General features: G+C 36.7%; 1 protein-coding gene across 1 annotated transcript in view; it reads left to right on the top strand.

Annotated features, from left to right (window-relative positions):
- Positions 1-7,642, top strand: part of LOC145996600 (uncharacterized) — a 33,515-nt gene extending 25,873 nt beyond the window's left edge. The window contains exons 5-6 of the mRNA XM_083133165.1: positions 1,857-2,033; positions 5,712-7,642. Coding sequence (XP_082989291.1) covers positions 1,857-2,033; positions 5,712-7,302 — 1,768 coding nt within the window. The 3' untranslated portion in view covers positions 7,303-7,642. The remainder of the gene's footprint in view (positions 1-1,856; positions 2,034-5,711) is intronic.
- The last annotated feature ends 11,433 nt before the right edge of the window (positions 7,643-19,075 follow it).

The following is a 19,075-nucleotide window of genomic DNA, read 5'->3' on the forward strand; positions in this document are numbered from 1 at the left end:
GAAGCCCCATCCTTTGCCACTGTGAAACGCTGGTATAACGAATTTAATCGTGGCCGCCATTCGCTCACCGACGAGATTCGCGAAGGTCGTCCAAAATCTGTTGTTGTTCAAGAAACATTGATGGTGTGCAAAATTTAATACTGCAAGATCGTCATGTGACATACTGTGAGATTGAGGCAACCATAGGCATTAGTTCCACCAGCATATATAAAATATTACATGATCATTTAGCTGTGAGAAAGGTATGTTCTCGTTGGATCCCACACAATTTGACAAAAACTCAAAAAGACGCTCGCGTCAATTGGTGCAAACAAATGCTCCATAAAACAGGTGACGAATCATGGATATATGCATATGAGCCGGAACGTAAACAGCAGTCGACTGTATGGGTGTTTCAAGATGAACCCAATCCAACAAAAGTTGTTGGCGCTCGAAGCACATGCAAACAAATGGTCGCCTGTTTTTTCGGGGAAACTGGTCATGTGGCAACTGTGCCTTTAGAGGAACGTAGAACGGTCAACTCGGAATGGTACACAACAATTTGTTTGCCAGAGGTCTTCGGTCAAATACGGATAACAACAAATGCCGTCGGGTCATTCTTCATCAAGACAATGCCAGCTGTCACACATCTCGTCTAACAACAGACTTTATGAACAGTCAAAAAATCAAATTGATGGGTCATCCGCCATACAGTCCTGATCTGGCACCCAATGACTTCTTCTTGTTCCCGAATGTCAAGAATAAATTGCGTGGACAACGATTTTCGTCAGTGGAAGATGCTGTTGATGCGTTCAAAATCCATATTATGGAGTTGTCTCAAGAAGATTGGAAAAACTGCTTTGACAAATGGTTTGAACGAATGCAAAATTGTATTGACCATAAAGGAAAATACTTCGAAAAACAATAAAGCAATTTTCAATGCCAAATTCCTGTTTTTTCATTGTTAGGCTCAAAATATAAATAGTGACCCTCGTATTCGAGCTTGTAAAATAAACTGGTGGGAAACAGCAGTTGGATTAATAAAGTTACAAGATTACTAATGGCGCTATTAAGGCTCAGATGGACCTTAGCCAATACCAGCAATTCTGTTTATGAAATTTCCTCTCTTTTCAAAACACTATGATACTCCATAATGTGAAAAATTACATCTGCTTAGAATTCCTTGTGGAGCTTTCATGTGAATCTTCGTGTCGTTGTTTTCACTGGTGTCTAGATTAATTTAATAAGCTTAGGTAGCCATGAAACTATTGCGAATATGTAGGCAATAGTGATAGCAAAACACACAAAGATTCATGATAAGCAATTGTAATTTTTCAGATTTTGGAATATCATAGTGGTTTTTCGAAAGGACGCAAAATTTTGTAATTGTCACTGCGATGAAAAGTTCAGCTGTGCCTTATGATAGAATTTCATCTAAATTTAGTTGAGTAAGAAAGTGGGGAATTGGTTAGAAGTTGGACAAGTTGTCTAAAGATCGCAGGGTTGAATCTGTTTTACCAAGACTATTGGTTTCGTTTTCTTTTATGCGATGTAGTTATACTGATTGTGGGCCCAACTTGCAGCTGACCTACCAATCAGTTTTGGGGGTGTGTGACTCGATGAATGTCAACAACCTCATTTTCAAAGTGAAAGCTGTAGGGACAACATCGTTTTGTTACAACGTTACTAACCATATGTCTGTTTTTGTCAGTTGTTTTTATTCGCTTGTTTGTGCAGTGTTTGAATGTTTTGTACTAATTTTCCATGCCTTGTGCACTATTGTACAACTTTTATCCAGTAATGACACTGATCAACTCCCTCTCTCCCCAGTTTTACAGTACATTTATTCATTGATATGTACAATTCTTTCCATGCAGTTCAAACTCGGTAGAGGTGAAGCCTGTGATAGCAGAAGCACCACCTGTGAAGAGAAAGAGAGGTAGGCCACCTAAACCAAAGCCTCTTCTCACTCCAGAAGTAGAGAAAGCCATAGAGGAAAATAAGGATATAGACCTTGCACTTCTTGCCAGCATGGAAGTCATCCAGTCTCCGAAGTAAGTACAACCTTATCTTGGCCTGCATTTTGCTTTTGAGTAAACAATGATTCTCTGTAGTTACACCAGGTTTGTGCATTTATAACATTGTAACCCCTTAAGTTGAACAATTCCGTGCTAGAAAATGTAGTTTTTTTTTTAGCACAATACCATGGAACAAAAGTAACAGAAATAAAAAAAAAGCAGTATGGGATTTGCCTGCCTTCTTCTTCTATGCACTACTTGTTTTTATAGAATTGATTTCCTATTCCACAACAAATGTAAACGATACAATAACACACACATACAACTATGCAATAATAGGAAAATATACTAATTCATAGTCTGTTGGCATGTATGTACTTCAGGTTCATGCAGAATATACTTTCTCGTGTGGAAGTCTTTCAAACTAGTGCAACTCAATGTCTGCGTCACACAAACTTTGTTTTTGTGCCATGTTTCAGTTTTCTATTGTGCACTAACTACACCACGTAAGAGCAGACAACTTTTGTTACATCTAACTCACATTCCCTTTCTTATTCTTCTTCGTCGTCTTTTTCATCTTCTTCCTCTTTTTGTACTGTTTTTGTTTTTACTACAGCTAGCATAATCTCACCTAACATGATTGTTATGTTCTTAAAGTCTGGGTGAATATATATCAGGGTTCCTACGCATCCTGGAAAACCTGGAATTTAAAAATATTCCTTCCAGGGATGGAAATGTTATGAAATTTCACATTTTTCCAAGCTTTACCTGGAATTTTGGAGATTGTCCTGGAAATTCCTTTGCCCCATTTTATTTGTATGAATTACAATAAGTTTTCATTTAAAACAGGCCAGTGTCATGACAGTGGTTTATTTACTTATGTCACGTTGCTGTGTACTGTAGTCATAGTTTTGTGATAAGTCTTATTTTTGTGATTGAAGTATAATGCCCCGTGCTTTTGTATTAATTTGTATCGCTCAGAGGTAGAAAATATGAAGATAGTAATAATGGTTTAAAAAAAAGTGTTTGCTATCCTAAATATTCCAAGTTTTCCAAGGATATTATTCTGTTTTATTTGTAATACAAGATGGTAATTTTTTATAAACTTATATATACTTGTGTTTATTTTTTCTACCTTTGTATTTTTTCTGTATTATTGTAAAAATTAAATAACCTTCATTATACTAAGAAATGAAAGGTGTGGAAAGGAGCAGGTGTAGGGGAGTTGGGAGCCTGTATTAAAAAAAATTAGAACTATTTTTTTTAATAAAAGAAAATATGTAATGATGTGTATTTTGCCATGTTTACTTTCTACACTTGTCCTGGAGCAATTGTAGAAAATCCTTGAAAAGTCCTGGAAAAAATTGCATGATTTTGTGTAGGAACCCTGATATATGCCACCCTTAGTCAAATCAAGTCGAAGCAGACGCATAGCTTTTATATATATATATATATATATATATATATATATATATATATATATATATATATATATATATATATATATATATATACACATACATATATATATATATATATATATATATATACATACATACATACATACATACATATATATATATATATATATATATATATATATATATATATATATATATATATATATATATGCATGCATGCCATCCGTGCTGTAACAGCACAATGGGAAGTAATATAATGCAGTTATATGTATTTAGTGATTTCTATTTTCCCTGCGATGTTTCATCCTGGTTTTTCAGAATTTTCTCAAGCTTACACCAAGATAAGCACACACATACAAGACACAACTTTTCACGACTTGTCACTTTACACTGCCGAGGAATGTAGAGTTTGTGTCCTTGTTTCCTCATAGGAAAACTGTTTTTTCCACCTTGCTTTTTTAATCCAAACAATCCTCACATGTTTTAAACTTTTACTGTTCATGTCCTAACTCCTGAAGAAGCCACATGGTGTAGCGAAAGCTTACGTAACTGGAAAGCAAGTAAATGCCTAAACTGAACTCCAGCTACTGTACTTGGTAAAATGTTTCAGGTAAAAAACATGGTTTAAAAAAGGTAAAGTTCCCTGTGTATATAGCACTGTGCCATGAAGGCACATTTAGGGGATGTGGGGGTTGGGCCCCACACGTTCTCGATCTTGGCCATTTTGGAGGTGATGTGATCAGCACCATGCCCCAGCAGCCTTTAGCCCCCAGGGTTTCCCCCAGGTATCCATTGATTTGAGACTGGGTGAGCCCCAGAGCTGCTTACCTTAGATCATCCACACCGGGAATCAAACCTGGGTCTCCCATGAGACAGTCAGGTGGTATAACGACTAGACTGCCACGGTTCTAAGAAAGTTGTAAAAGGTAATGGAACTGTATGCAGCTTTACTGTATTTTTACAATATCGTTAAGTGAGGTATGTAATTCATAGGAATTTCAGTTTCTATATCAATGATTTAATTTTATACGGACTGTACAAATACATGCATAGATACTGTACTCACCGTTATTGTAGCTTTGTGTATGTGGTACAGGATTTGATTTGATTTATTTTACTTCACTTCTTGTGCCACCTTTCGCTAATTTGCGATGATGGGGATGAGTGATGATATGATGAAATTGATGAATATACATCACAAACGTCCATACCCAAGCCAGGATTTGAACCCGGAACCCCTGGTGTCGCAGATGTGGTACAGGAATCTCATATTTAATATAATTGTATAAGTATTTACTTATTGAAAAATTATGTTATGGCTTAACCATGGATTGAACCCAGGTCTTTTATGAGTTGCTAGTGGCTTTCATCGAAGTGCAAGTAAACATCATTTTGATGTGTTGAGCACTTGTAAAGGTTTGGCCTTTTATGTGATATACTCATAATATAATTTTGAGAGCAGAAATTTTAAACCAATTCAAGCCAGAGAATAATCACAATATTTGATGCAGTTAGAAATTCATATAGAAACAATAGCAACTAGTACAGTTGTAACCTTTAGCGGACAATGTCTCTCCCATGTTAGCCTTCCGGACATTACTTTTCAAGCACTTAACATTAATAACAAAATCAAATTTAAAGAAGAAATTGTATTTGGCAGAAAAGCAGTGTTGCCAGCTTCTGAAAAAGAAATCCAGAAATCGCTCGTATCGTCAGCCCTGTGGATGGACCAAATTTGCAGAGAAGCATGACAAATGACCACTCTTTGAGGACATGTAATGGAATCATCATCCTTTACCGTTTCCTGCCTCTGGCTGGGTCGGCATAGAAGTCAAGCCTGTCCATTTTTTCTTGGTCTTCCACCACTCCTGTCTTTCCATGGTGTTGTAATCTTGTCCTCTTCTAACACTCTCTGCTATCTGCTCTTTCCATTTCCACCAACGTCTATCCCTTGGCCTTATTCCTACTCCTTGTGCATTTTAAGCTCTTACTGGTAGTCTTTCTGCATCCATCCTCCACGTGTCTGAAGCTTCACCACCCCCACTGTTTGTCGGATCTCCTCATTCCTTATTATATCCCTTCTAGTCTTCCCCAATATACTCCTTAAAAATTTCATCTCCACTGCCTGCATCTTTCTTGTGTGTCTGCTCCGTACGTAATTATTGGTACATAGTATGTGTTATATACTGGTTGTAAGACAGGTATACAAATCGTCCAGTACAGCTTAACATTACTTAAGGAGTTTTCCAGTTCAAACATGGCTGTTTCCTTACGTGTCTATTCAATCTTTTAGGAGGACGTCTGAACCCCCAAAGAAAAGAGGCCGACCTCCAAAGGAGAAAATCATCATTGATCCAAAGATTCTGAAGGTGCTTGAGGTAAAGAGGAAGAATCCGATAAAGTCTTTCTGGCCTCCGAGACAAAAGGAAGCTCTGACATGCGATGTCTGTGGGAAATCCTTCAACTTACCAATCGTTCTGCAGCTGCACAAGCGGGTGCATACGGGCCAGAAGCCTCATGCATGCAGCATGTGCGGTAAGACTTTCATTGCAAAGTTGTATCTCTTGAAACATCTTAGGTTCCATCTGCGACAGATACCCTTCGTCTTTAAGACCAGCAGCGGGGACGACTTGAAGCTTCCGTTGAGAGGATTCCCAATCAGTTCGAACGTGTTCGAGTGCCAGATGTGCGATAAGAAGTTTATCTGCAAGGCAGGGTTGCTGAGTCACATTAGAAGCCACAGCACGTTGGTCAAGATGCACACGTGCCCGCTGTGTGGAAACTCTTACAGGAAGAAGGATCACTACAATCGACATATGCGTACGCATACGGGAGAGAAGCCGTACCCCTGTCAGATATGTGGTCGTGCGTTCCCGAGGAAAGATAGATTGATGCGCCACATAAGCAGCCACTTTGGAAAAGAGCACTTCTTGTGCAGGATATGCGGAAAGGCTTTTCTCAGCTCCGAGGAACTGATGAGCCACAGCTCCACGCACACGGGAGAGGAACCCCTCGTCAATCCTCCAAACACCTTGGACATCCTTCGGAGCCTGGAGAACGACTTCGGTGGACGTAACCACATGTGTGATAGATGTGGGATGTCCTTCTACACGAAAGCTGAGCTGGACAGCCACAACAAGACTCATTCTCAGTACAAGCCGTTCAGCTGTGGCAAGTGTGGGAAAGCATTCTCGAGAAAGACCCACCTGGTTCGTCACGAGGAGTCTCACCTGGGTATCAGGCCGTATCCCTGCCAGATATGCGGCAGGGCTTTCACGAGAAAGGACCACCTCATGAAACATTACCTTATTCACACCGGCGAGAAGAAATTCCCATGCGATTCCTGCGATCAGTCCTTCACACGACGGGACTTGCTAAAAGCTCACAAGAAGAGACACACCGACGATCGTCCTTTCATGTGCGTGCTCTGCAACAAAACGTTCCGTGACAGCGGCAGCCTGCGGATTCACATCCGTCTGCACACCGGCGAGCGTCCGTACACCTGCACGATCTGCGGCAAGGGCCTCATCTCCTCCAGCAGCCTGTCGATGCATCTGAAGCATCACGCGGGGATCAAGAACTACAAGTGCGAGGTTTGTGACATGTCGTTTGTGAGGAAGAACGACCTCCAGAGGCACCACAGGCGTCGCCACAGTGCGAAGGATGAGAGACTGATAGGGCATTCAATATCTCCTCCACCTCTGGAGGTTGAGCTTGAAGAAGGAATTGACGAATTGCAACCAGAGGAAATAGCCGCTAGAGACATGGACGGTTTCACGGTGGAAGAAGTGGACGAAGCGGAAGTAATTACTGAATTAGACAACGAAACGGTTTCCAGCGAAGGTGTTAATGAATTACAGCAGGAAATTCAAGCAACTACTTGAGAATTGTTTTCTTATATTCGATTAAAAAGTAAGTATGATTAATTGTATGAGATAACAGTGGTTGAAGCCCAAGGGGATCAAATTTGTCCTCATGCAAACACTGTAGACTCTAGACCAGTAACTGAATAGGGATCATAAGGGAGTGAAAACCTTGAGATGCACTCTCTGCCATTTCACTGTTGGAACAAGTTTTGATTGTTTTGAAAAGTGTTCTTTTTTTAGTGTAATTTTGAATGTTTCATGTTAACTAGTAGTTTGGGTTGAATGTAAAAGATATATTGAGTTCTGTTGTGATTACCAAGAATGGAATTAGTAGAAGAATACAAACTATGATACTGATTTTTACGTGTTCATTCTCTTTTGTTCTGTACGTGGGAAGTCTTGATTACATGTGGGGAATAGGAGGTGCATGCTCCAATCCACAAGGGAAGGTTAAAGTGACAGTGGGTGTCTGAGTTGTTAAAGCAAGATGTCACCCGAGAATTTGTCTGCTCTAAGCAGCTTAGTTTCAGAGGATGCAGAGTTAGTCATCTTGTCTCCATCTCTCTATCTCTTTCCATGACAATTATTAAAATACAGATACTGTTCTAACCATTTTAGAATGGTCATATGAATTCCACACAATTTGTTCCCTTGACTCTAGTATATTGTTTACAATATGTTTGTGTGACTAAATGTTTTTACAGCTAAATTTGCAGAGGGAGAGGATATAAAAATATTATGAACATTGTCTGATTATCTTGTTATTTAGTGGCATTAAGAATAATGAAAAGCATACTTGTTGATTTAACATGGATTACCATTCGTTACGTCTACTTTTTCTCCTTTCTGAATTGAACAAGAGGACGTGAGAAGCTGCACAATGTAGTGTGAGCACAAAGATTGCAGGCTGTTATTAAGTAAAAAATGGTGAGAATGGAATTTGCATATGTAAGACAGTTTCACCAACATTGTGTGCTTTAATATGGTGAGTGTAATTTTGACAGCTAACTTGACACCTTAGTTCTGCTATTACACCACATATTCACCAATTCTGTACTGGTAAATCCATTCCAGAATAATAATTGGCCCCATATTTTGAGTCATCTTGTGCAACAGGGTAAGACTCGGACCTGTCTGTTATTTTTGTCAGCAGATAAAATCTCACCAATAAGCAGCATGAGGAAATGTTGGCTTTTTTTAAGCATTTTTTTTTCTCTTTGGAGTGACTCATATTATGTGGCGGGAATACGTGGCCAGTATATGACTTTCGGCAAATGCTGTCATAAGGCCAATAATACTTGACATTGGGCAATACCGCAGTACCATTTGTATGATAGAGAAGAGGCATATTAATCACAACTTGATCGGTACCAGCTGATATTAACGTTATGAACAATTTTTCGATGCAATGTTTGCATAAATAGCCCTACTTCCATGATTATCTTTTTTATGTTATTGTTCATGTGACTACAGTAGAAAAATTCATGTGCAGTTTTGTTTTTAATATGTACTGTATCTTTGGTTAAAATCCATTGGAGCCATCTACTTATATTTAATAAATATATGAAGAGAATATTTGCCACTTTCCTAGACCGGAATTGGTCACCTTGATATTTGTACTGTATCATTCAAATTTTCACATCCTTTCTTATTATAAAGGAACAGTTCATATTGCTTTCTGCTAAAACGTTCCATGTATTGGGTAGAAATAGTAACTATTTTTCACGTTGTGGCAGGAAGCAAGATATTTGGGCCAAGTAATTCTACTGGATGGAAGGTTTGCATTTGAAGTGTTGTCACGAATGTCCTATGCTATCTCCTCTCTTCGCTATAGTATTTTCAGATTTCAACACTGTTGTTCATCTCATCTACCTTTATTCACGTTGTTGTTAGGTGATGAGTCATTCAGGGTGTCTACCAATTTGGAAAACGTGTCAAGGAAATTTAATGTGTTTCTGGAAAAATCAGCATTTTGGGGGTGATGCACTAAAGTTAAGTATTTGAGCAAAAAAAAGGAACTATACGTCAGCATGATATAGTGACTATTACCTCTAGTTACAATAGAGGTCAGGTTCTGAGTTATTAAAAGCTAAATTCCATGGTGCAGGGCCTGGCACAGTTCTTTTCTTATTGGGTGATGTATGGTCAGCGCATAGAGTCCCATTGTTGCTGTTTTCTGCCTTTCAAAACCGGAGCCCACTACTACTTGACCTCACGATGCTAGGTCAATGCCAAAACATTGGTGTCTCCCACTGGGAATCGAACTTGGAACCTCTTGCACCCAAGGCAAATGTGCTAACCATTGGGCTACATGGGAGCTGTTCTGAACTGTGTAAATCTACTACAATAGTGATTATTGTTTTCTACCACTTACTTGTTGAAATTTTTTCTGCATTCTTGGTAGACAGTTACTAGTATTAATACTTATTAGGGATGGGCTGATATGAAATTTTGGCCGATACCGATACAGTACCGATATAAAATTTACCGATAACCGATATTCTACTGATTCGATATAAAGTTAGAAATTGTCCTTGCAGACCCTGAAATTTTCATTGATCTCCGTAATAAATGTGTGTTTCGAGCTGATTGCAATGCAAAATAATTTAAATATTTAGACATTTAGTTTTTCAGAAAGTAGGGCATGGAAATTATCCATAAAAATTACAACAAAATGGCAGAATTTTGCACTAAATTATAAGATATTTATCGATGTATCGGATCGGTAATTTTACCGATAAACCGATACATCAATATGCCTATATCAGCCGATACCAATAGGGTACCGATTAATCGGTCCCATCCCTAATACATATATTTCTAAATTTTACCGTAATTACACATTATTTATGCATTAATTATATTTTTTATATAAGAATGAATTCTTTGTTAATTATTAGTCAGTGTGAGGCAAAGTATTTCTTAAAACCTCAATCTTGATATTTACTTGCTTTCTTCCCCCCCCCCCCCATAAATACTGTTCACTTTCCCTATTACCCTTACATGTGAAGTGAATATTCTATAATTTGGTTAAGTGTGGGTGTTCAACTAAAATGCAGTATTTTTCCAGATACGTTAATGTACACTAATTGCCCTAATGATTTGGTTATGAAAACCTGGAAAAGTCGGGGAAATTTGATTTTTTGAAGTTATAGATACCCTGTTGTTCTAATACTTGGTAACTTGCATTTTTAAAACTATTCTTGTGAAGATTTACACAATGGGAACACATTTCAATGTAGTTATGAGTACGACTGCTGTGGTAATATGAATGTTGATAAAGAACTTTTGTGAATAATTATAAATAGTGTAATATTTTTCATATTTTGCTTCTACTTTTGACATGAATCTGGTTTGTTGAAGATGTAAAGTATGTACATTTAAGTGCAGAGAGGAGTGTAAAAAAAAAAAATTAAACTACAAGAAGGTAAAGCTATCCCCTGTACATTGCACCATGTCTAGGGCACCACACATTCACGATCTTGGATATTTGTGGTATGAATAGCACTATGCTTTGCCTGCATTTACGCCTCCAGGTACCATGGGTGAACTGAGAAGCCGCTCCATGCTGGAAAAATTCCGATCTCAAGTCACCTACCAGGAGAATGGAACCCAGTTCAGCCCCCTGGAGCCAGTTCGAATCATCGAATTGCAGTGAAACTTGGCATAGAAGCTATGGAGACCGTGGGGAAGCGAAACTTTATGAAAAAAATAATAGTTCATATTTCCACCACCAGGTGCATGGTAAATAGCGAACATCATCTTGCTGTCAAATCATTGATCACTCTGTCTTACATTTCCAAAGGGTCCTTCACATTGGCAGCATGCATGTTGAACAATTCTGTACTGATATAAACTAAAATATATAAATTTTTAAAAAAGTTTTGCACTTCTGATTTCTGGACATTGTTATTTCAGTGCCGCATTTTCACCTGGTGTTGAAAATTTGAACTACTTTTGTTCTGTCAGCATTTGCTTCCCCATGATCTCCATAGCTTCTATACTAAGTTTCACTGCAATCCAATGCTCTGAATAGGGCAACTTTAATTATGCCTACCTGGTACAGTGGAATCCATGAGTATTGCCATGGAAATTGTCCATCACCATGTTCGTGCACTTTATTTGACCCAATAAGAGCTTCACCAATTAAAACAACAAAACTCGGAACAAGCTGTTGACAACTTCTGCACCAGAATCCATAAAAATCCATCACTTAAAAACACATAGGATGTGAGAGAAAAATAATGAAAATAGTCATGGGCAATGTGCATGGTAATACTCATGGATCCCACTGTACCTCGTGGCAATCAGTTGTCCTAATGACTGTGAAATAAAATTCAAGATAAAAAAAACATATTCAGTTATTTGTATTTTACAAGCCTTCTTGTCCCCATGCATTATATTGTACTATGAAGGCACACAGGACCTTTTGAAATAGCACTAAGCACAGTCTAGATCTTTGCCATAGTGAAGGTTGTGTGATCAGCACCATGCTGTGGCCAGTTGTAGTTAAACGTAGAATATAGAAACAAGTAATTTACAGGGATATCTAGAGAAAAATTCCTTCCTCAAATCACCCACTCCTTGAAAAGAACCCCACAGCTTTTAAGTACACAGCATATTTATTAAAGCTGCAAATGACTTAACAGGGTTTTAATAAATACATACATGTATTTTTCTGTCTTCGTTAGTAGAAGAATACGCATTTGTAATAGAACTAATGTGTTTCGAAAGAAAAGTATGAAGAAAAAATAAAATTATAATCGTATAAAAAAGTGGCCTTATTAATAGCAGGAAGCTAATAATAACAATTAGTTACTGCATTTCTTACATGAAAATAAAATGCAGTATAGTATACACACAACTGTTTCCTTGTATAGCAACGTTCTAGAAAGAAAAACGGAATTATTTGTGAAAGGAGTTTGTATTGCTAGTGTTTTTTTTATTTTTTCAACAATTGTTTTTATTACTGTAGTGAATTGTGGTCATTTTACATCATTGCAGAATGATTTGTACTTTCATTGTTATTGAATAGTCAATTTACCAAAAATATTTGGACCACAGCTTATTGTATTTGAAACTATCTATATTGGGTGACCACACTATATTTTTTCAGATAATTCATTGTTATCTCATTTATGTGAATCTTTTGATGTGAGAAATATTAATTGGTTAGCTGCAAATGATCTGGTGGACTTTTAGTCAAGTTTGAAAAATTGTACACCTGTAGAGTTCTGAATGTGGATGCCACACAAAAAGTGCACAAGGGACTTAGCTAGTTATGTTAAATATCTGTATAAGTTATTGAAAAGTTATGTGAAAGTTGTGACTTAAAACATGAATTAGTTCCCTAATTTGAAGGCATTATACCGCTTTTGTTACAACCTGTCCTGCTTCCCACGCTATCTGATCGCTGGGTTTTCTAGCATAAACCACGCGGTGTTGCTGCTGCAGATCGCGTGAACTCTGTGCTGGGGAAAGCCAAAGCCAGGCAGTAAATTAAAATATACAACGTGGCAACAGCGTCTACGTAAGCTCCTCTCTTCTGGCTTCCATTTGCTCCTTCTGTCCAGCAGATGACTTTTTCCTCGTTTGTCATTGGCACCGAAACAGTCTAGCGATCGCTAGCATGGGAAATTGGGCAGGTTCTAACAAGATCGGTATAGCGTGTATGTGACTGAATGTCTTGTTAGTGACCGTTGACTTAAAATTATATGCTCACAAGGAGAGGCTACGTCTTGTGAAAATGAGTTTTGGTTGAAACATTGTGAAGTTGTAGGGTACCCTGTAGGTACCATTCTACCAAGGCACTAGCGCACACTAGCCTGGCATTTCCGAGAAAAGTTATTTGAAGTTTTGAAGCTTTCCAAGTGTGCCTCGTGAGGTGAAGATATTGTCAGACTGTCAAATGGCATGGTGGTATCATCACAGGGTGGCTACTCACTGGGAATTCCTTGAATTCCAGGATTTATGCAGGAATATTTGGCTCCGGAAATTATACGTGAATTCTTCTCCGTAGACGTGAAAATTTGCAGCTTTTGTTAATCCATACCTCATTGAATCCATACATATTCGTAAATGCCCTGTGGCATGTTTTCACAGTTAGCTTTTATTTTTATCGAGGATGGAATATAATAAAGCTGTATTGAAAAACAAAACAGAAATCTCTCAATGTTCTTTGCACAATAATCTATCTGACAGACATACCAAGTCATGGGAAGGAGCCAAATCTAACCTTGGAGCTTGTAGGCTACGAGTTCCTTTATGACCGAAATTCAACTGCGTTAGCATAAGTTCGTTGTGTTGTTCGCTCATGTGCATGTTCTTGCAGACGGAAGTGTTTTAATTTTCTTAAATATTGTGTTGTGTGATCATAAGCATTTACCTGTACCCTTCAGTTTTTAGACAAATTTTTGGAAAGTTCTCCTTGAAAACCGGGAATTATACTTGAATTTTATCATGGTCTTGGAGTAGCCACCCTGTATCAGTTTCACATGCCGATAGTTCTGGGTTCGATTGCCCTTACTTTATTTTAATAACTCGAGCAACTATTTACATTGTATTTAATAATTTGATGAAATCAATTTTTATTTAAATTTTTGGGGGAAAGATACACCTGTTTTTTTTTTTTTTAAATATTATTTTCATTCATGATACTTTTTTCAATTTTCTCATCATTTTACAAACATTTACATATGAAATTATCCATGTCCTATATTTGACAAATATTATGTATAGTGAAAGGTATACATTTTATTTTTTGAGAAATGACCAAGAAAACAAGGCACAAAAATACTATTCATAATCAATGCTTTTATTTATATATTTTTGGTACACGATTTAGGATGGTAATTATCATAAAAGTGTGGGGAAGAAAATTTTTCTTGACAATTCGCACAGCAAAATACTAATTTTCGCAATAAACAAAATGTAATTAATAGATGTTCCAAGTTAATAACAAAGTGAAAAAGTAAAGGCAGTCAAACCCAGATCCTTCGGTACATGAAACTGAGACTTCACCAGCGAACCACTTGGCAGACGGACAATATTTTTGCCTCATGATGCATGCTTTGAAAGCTTGAAAACTTTGAAGTGTTTTTTCTCTGAAATGGCTGAATCACCTCGAAACCCTACCACTGCACCAAGTCCCATCCCAAACTCAATTTCCCAAGCCAAAGCCTCTCCCTGTCAGTGATAGAGAATTACACAGAATTTCAAAGAACCTGGCGCAAACAATGTGAGCTACAATTTTCGTGTGTCTTTTCATTAAGTTATTTTTTTCAAAATTGTGAAAAATGGCTGTGACTTCATGTTTAAAAACAGCACAGCATGAACTAACTTTACAAAGAGAACAGTTGTATTCAGGAAATCTATTTCCATTGCATTTTTAATTCGCTCTACGTTTTCTTCTTAAACATTAATTATTGTAATTACTAAATTTGTTCCGGTTTATTTATAGTACACATATATGCTGATTTGTGCCATAGTATTGGTTCCTGTACAAATATGTTCTAGTGTTGCACTCATGAAGTATGCTTCGTTTGTTAATGCTAGTGCCATTTATAGTGTTTCATCATTAAACTTTTGAAGTAAGGTCCTTCGAAGGTACAGTTAGCTTAGAGATAGAAATACACTTCTGTGTGTAGAATTGATAAAATAATCAACGTTGTATTTTTTCTACGACAACACAGCATTGTGGTAGACGTCTGTTTAATTCCATGGATGAAAAAATCATATACGAGGGTTGTCTCGTAAATTCACAGGGAGTAAAATTGCTCTGTTTGGCTATTTGTACCTACTTTTGTGGCACCTGTTTAGATTTTTGAATTGTTAAGAGAGCTTCTGTTTCTCCCATGCTAAGTATTTACTCTATATCCTCTTGTCACCAAAGTAACAGGTGACACATGTTGTTTGAGGATTTCATCAATCGAAGACAGGCTTGTGTAGTCGGTCATGCCGCTATGGTGTGAAACATTGTTGTTGATTGGCTCATTCCCAAGGAACATGTGACATGTGTCGCTTAAGTCTGAAATCACCCTTACAAGTATGTGAGTTTCAGTGTCTTGGGTGTAACTTGCGGGGAGGGGTCCAGAATCTAAAAGTTTTCCGGTCCATAAGAATATGATACAGGACAATTTTCCTAAATAACCATAACATTTGTGAAATCATAAAAATTACTCTCTAAAAATGTGCTTCTCAGGTTCCAGTAGGTTAACAAAAGTACTCTTAATGTTTACATTGTAATAAACCTCAAAATTTTGGAGTAGCAAGTATTTATAGATTTTGCCACCTTACTGTTCTACAATGTTAACAGTAATCACATAAAACTGTTTATATCACTGACACACTAAGTTTATGTCACTGGAAAATTTACCACCTTGACCTAACATTTTCTGGTACGCTCTCTTAGCAGTTATATGTTAAATTGAACTGATATAAAGATACATTGCCCTTTTGTTTCACTGTAAATTGCATTGTAATTATTTTGTATTGTATATTAGCATGTTATATTTTATATAAGCCAAAACAAGTAACTACTTTCTATTTAGAAATTGTGCCAGTTTGTTGGAGTAAGTGGAACATTGTAGTCTTAATATTTTAGTTTCTATTTAATTACTATACTTTTAGTTAATTTCACATGCCATATAACATTTATAGATAGGTTAGGTTGCACAGCTAGAAATTATTTTTTTATTAGTGTTTAATTCATATATTGTGACATGAATATGTAGGCCAGAAGTGTATGTGATTTTGCAAGGTTTTTGAAAAAAGGAGGACAAACTAATGTACTATGTAATCCATTCAAGTAAATTGTAAATAATTCTATTGTTTATCTATCTTCTACAAAAATAAGTCTATTTTTATGTAATCTCCTATAGGAACAATAAAACATAAGTTAAAAATCTGCTTCGTCTTTGTTACTTGGATGTTACTACTTACTACTTTTTATAAAGTACTTGATATTAGCAAAAACATAATTAGAAACTCTGTGCACACCCCTGCAAGTAATTCTGCCGGCGCCCCTGCTTATGCGCCCCATGAAGAATATCCTTCAAGGTGGGTCTTGGATTGAAAAAGGTTGAGAACCACTGCCCTAGAGCCTTCCACAAAAATGTATAACTTGCACAATGGAATGATCCAATGTACCTGTGAGAATCTTCACTCTCATTATTATTTATTGAAATTTCCAGTACTGCAGAACCCATTTTGAACTGGAAGGAAACAGTAATAATAAAATAGTCAAACAAAACAGTACCAAGATGGATAGATCCCAGTTTCACAATATTATTACTTACATACAGTTTTTTGTAGATGATAGAAGGTTCATAACAGCTAAAAATACACAGTGCGGCAATTTGAAATCGAGACTGGTGTTTGTTCATAGAAAGTTACTTACTTTTATTTATTTATTTCAGAAATTGAACGCAACAGGTATATTACCCATTAATGGCATTCATTATACAATAATTTTGTGATAACATTATTGAAATATTGCACAGATGACTATATAGACAGAAAACACTTAACAAACATATAAATCTTAGGTTATATCATAATTTATGTAATTTTAGTATATTCCTTTTCAAAATTGCGGTCGGGCAAAATAAGTCCACACTGTTTTCACTTTTGATGGTATCATTAAATGTTTTACACATATTCCAAGTTGGGTATATTGTCAGAGCGTTGGTTCTATTACGACGGAGGCTGAAGAGTTGCCTTCTTGGTCGTAATTTGCTTGAGGGGACGTAGAAGTCGAGCTGTGACAGGGCAAAAGGAGCTTCAGTGAGATTATTTAAAATTTTGTGGAGGAAAATGAGCTGATGCATGATGCGTCTGTTGTTGAGAGTTGTTAGGTTAAAATATCTGAGAAGGTTCTCACAGGATTCCATTTGAGGGTATATACCATCTAGTTTGTACTTTAAGTGTCTTAAGAATTTACTTTGAATTTGTTCTATTTTGTTTATATCTTGCTGGGTTTGAGGGTGCCACACTATGCTTGCGTATTCAATTTTCACTCTAACGTAAGCATTATAAAGCATCATTAAGCTTCCGACATTTTTGAACTCTTTGCATGTACGCATTATAAATCCCAGAAGTCTGTAAGCCTCGTTTGTTACAAAGTTAACGTGCGCGTGAAATGTAAGTTTAGAATCAAACAGAACTCCTGGATCTTTGATTGTTTCTACCCATTTTAATTTTTATTTATTTATGCAATAGTCGTATTTTATTGATGTAGTGTTTCGAGTATATGACATTTGGTAACATTTTTCGCTATTTAAGATTAGTTTTTTGCTTTCGCACCATTCCACAAGACTGTTTATGTCCGCTTATAACTCTGTACAGTCACTGTAACTGCAAATTCTTTTGTATATTTTTAAATCGCCCGCAAAAAGTAGTTTACCCGATTGATTTAGATGTTTGTGAAGATCATTTATGTACATGAGAAAGAATAAGGGACCAAGGTTGGGGAACTCGGGATGTAGCTTCAAATTCATCGGAAGTATTTCCGTGAAACGTTACGTACTGTTTGCGGTTTGTTAAGTAGGATTGACACAATTGTAACATCGGATTCGATAGATTGTATGATTTCAGTTTTTCTATTAAGATTCTATGGTTTACGGTATCAAGCGCTTTCGAAAAATCTGTATATATTACATCTACTTGAGCTCTGCTATCCATCACGGTTGCGATAAAATGAGTTATTTCTGATAGGTTGGTACAGACAGACTTTTTACATAAGAAACCATGTTGTTAAGGAGAGATCACTGATCGTATGTGATAAGAAATGTGCTTGTAAAGAATTTGCTCTAAGAGCTTGGCAGGTGCTGCCAGGACTGCTATCGGTCTGTAATTCTCTACATCATTTTGCTTATTTGTTTTTGGTATCGGGGTAATTTTTGCTAATTTCCAAATATCTGGAAATGTTGAGGTGGAAAGTGCAAGATTGAACAGCGTGTGCAGGGGGTATTTGAGTATCTCACCGCATCTTTTAAGTATGTAAGGCGGAATTTTATCGGAACCAATAGATTTTCTCGGTTTAAGATTTTTAATGGCATCTTCGATTTCTTTAAGACTAATATCTGATAGGTTTAGTTTATCGATTTCACTGTAAGTTTGAATATTCAAAGTCTTATTTTTTCCATCATCCTGCCGGTACACCGATTGAAAATATTTAGCAAGCGCTGTTGTTACTTCTAGAGTGTCAGAAAGTACTTTACCTTGATATTGAAAAGGTTCTGCTCTTTTTTGTTTTTTCATATTTTTGGCAAAGCTGAAGATGAGATTAGGGGTATGAAGTATGTTATACTCTGTGCTTGAAATATAATGCATGTATGCTTTTTGAATCCCTCGTTTAACAATATTCCGAAGTTCTTTAAATTTCTCATGATGATGTTCAGCGTGGGGAGCGTTATTTTTCCATTTTTGCCTATGATATGCTTTTTTCCTGATATTCTTTATAATTTCCTGTAAGAACCAGCTCGGAAATTTCTTCGGTTGAGTTTTCGTTGAAGGTACGCATTTGTTAAATATGTCATACACAATTTCATAGAACTTATCAATAGCGGCATTAATATTAGTGTATTTCTTCAGATCATTCCAATTTACAGCTCTCATAAGATTATACATTTTTAAAAAATCTGCATTCCTAAAGTTATAGTTATATTCTGCTTGAATTGAATTTTTCGTGATAGATTTAAATTTAGTCATGGAAATGTCAATATTTAAAGCTGGGTGATGAATGTCTTCTGGTACCAGAGGATCAGATTTCCTTGTGACTGTTATGGTATTA

The sequence above is a fragment of the Lepisma saccharinum genome, chromosome 12, assembly GCF_977018435.1.
Source record: "Lepisma saccharinum chromosome 12, izLepSacc3.1, whole genome shotgun sequence".
In the NCBI taxonomy this organism is placed as follows: domain Eukaryota; kingdom Metazoa; phylum Arthropoda; class Insecta; order Zygentoma; family Lepismatidae; genus Lepisma; species Lepisma saccharinum.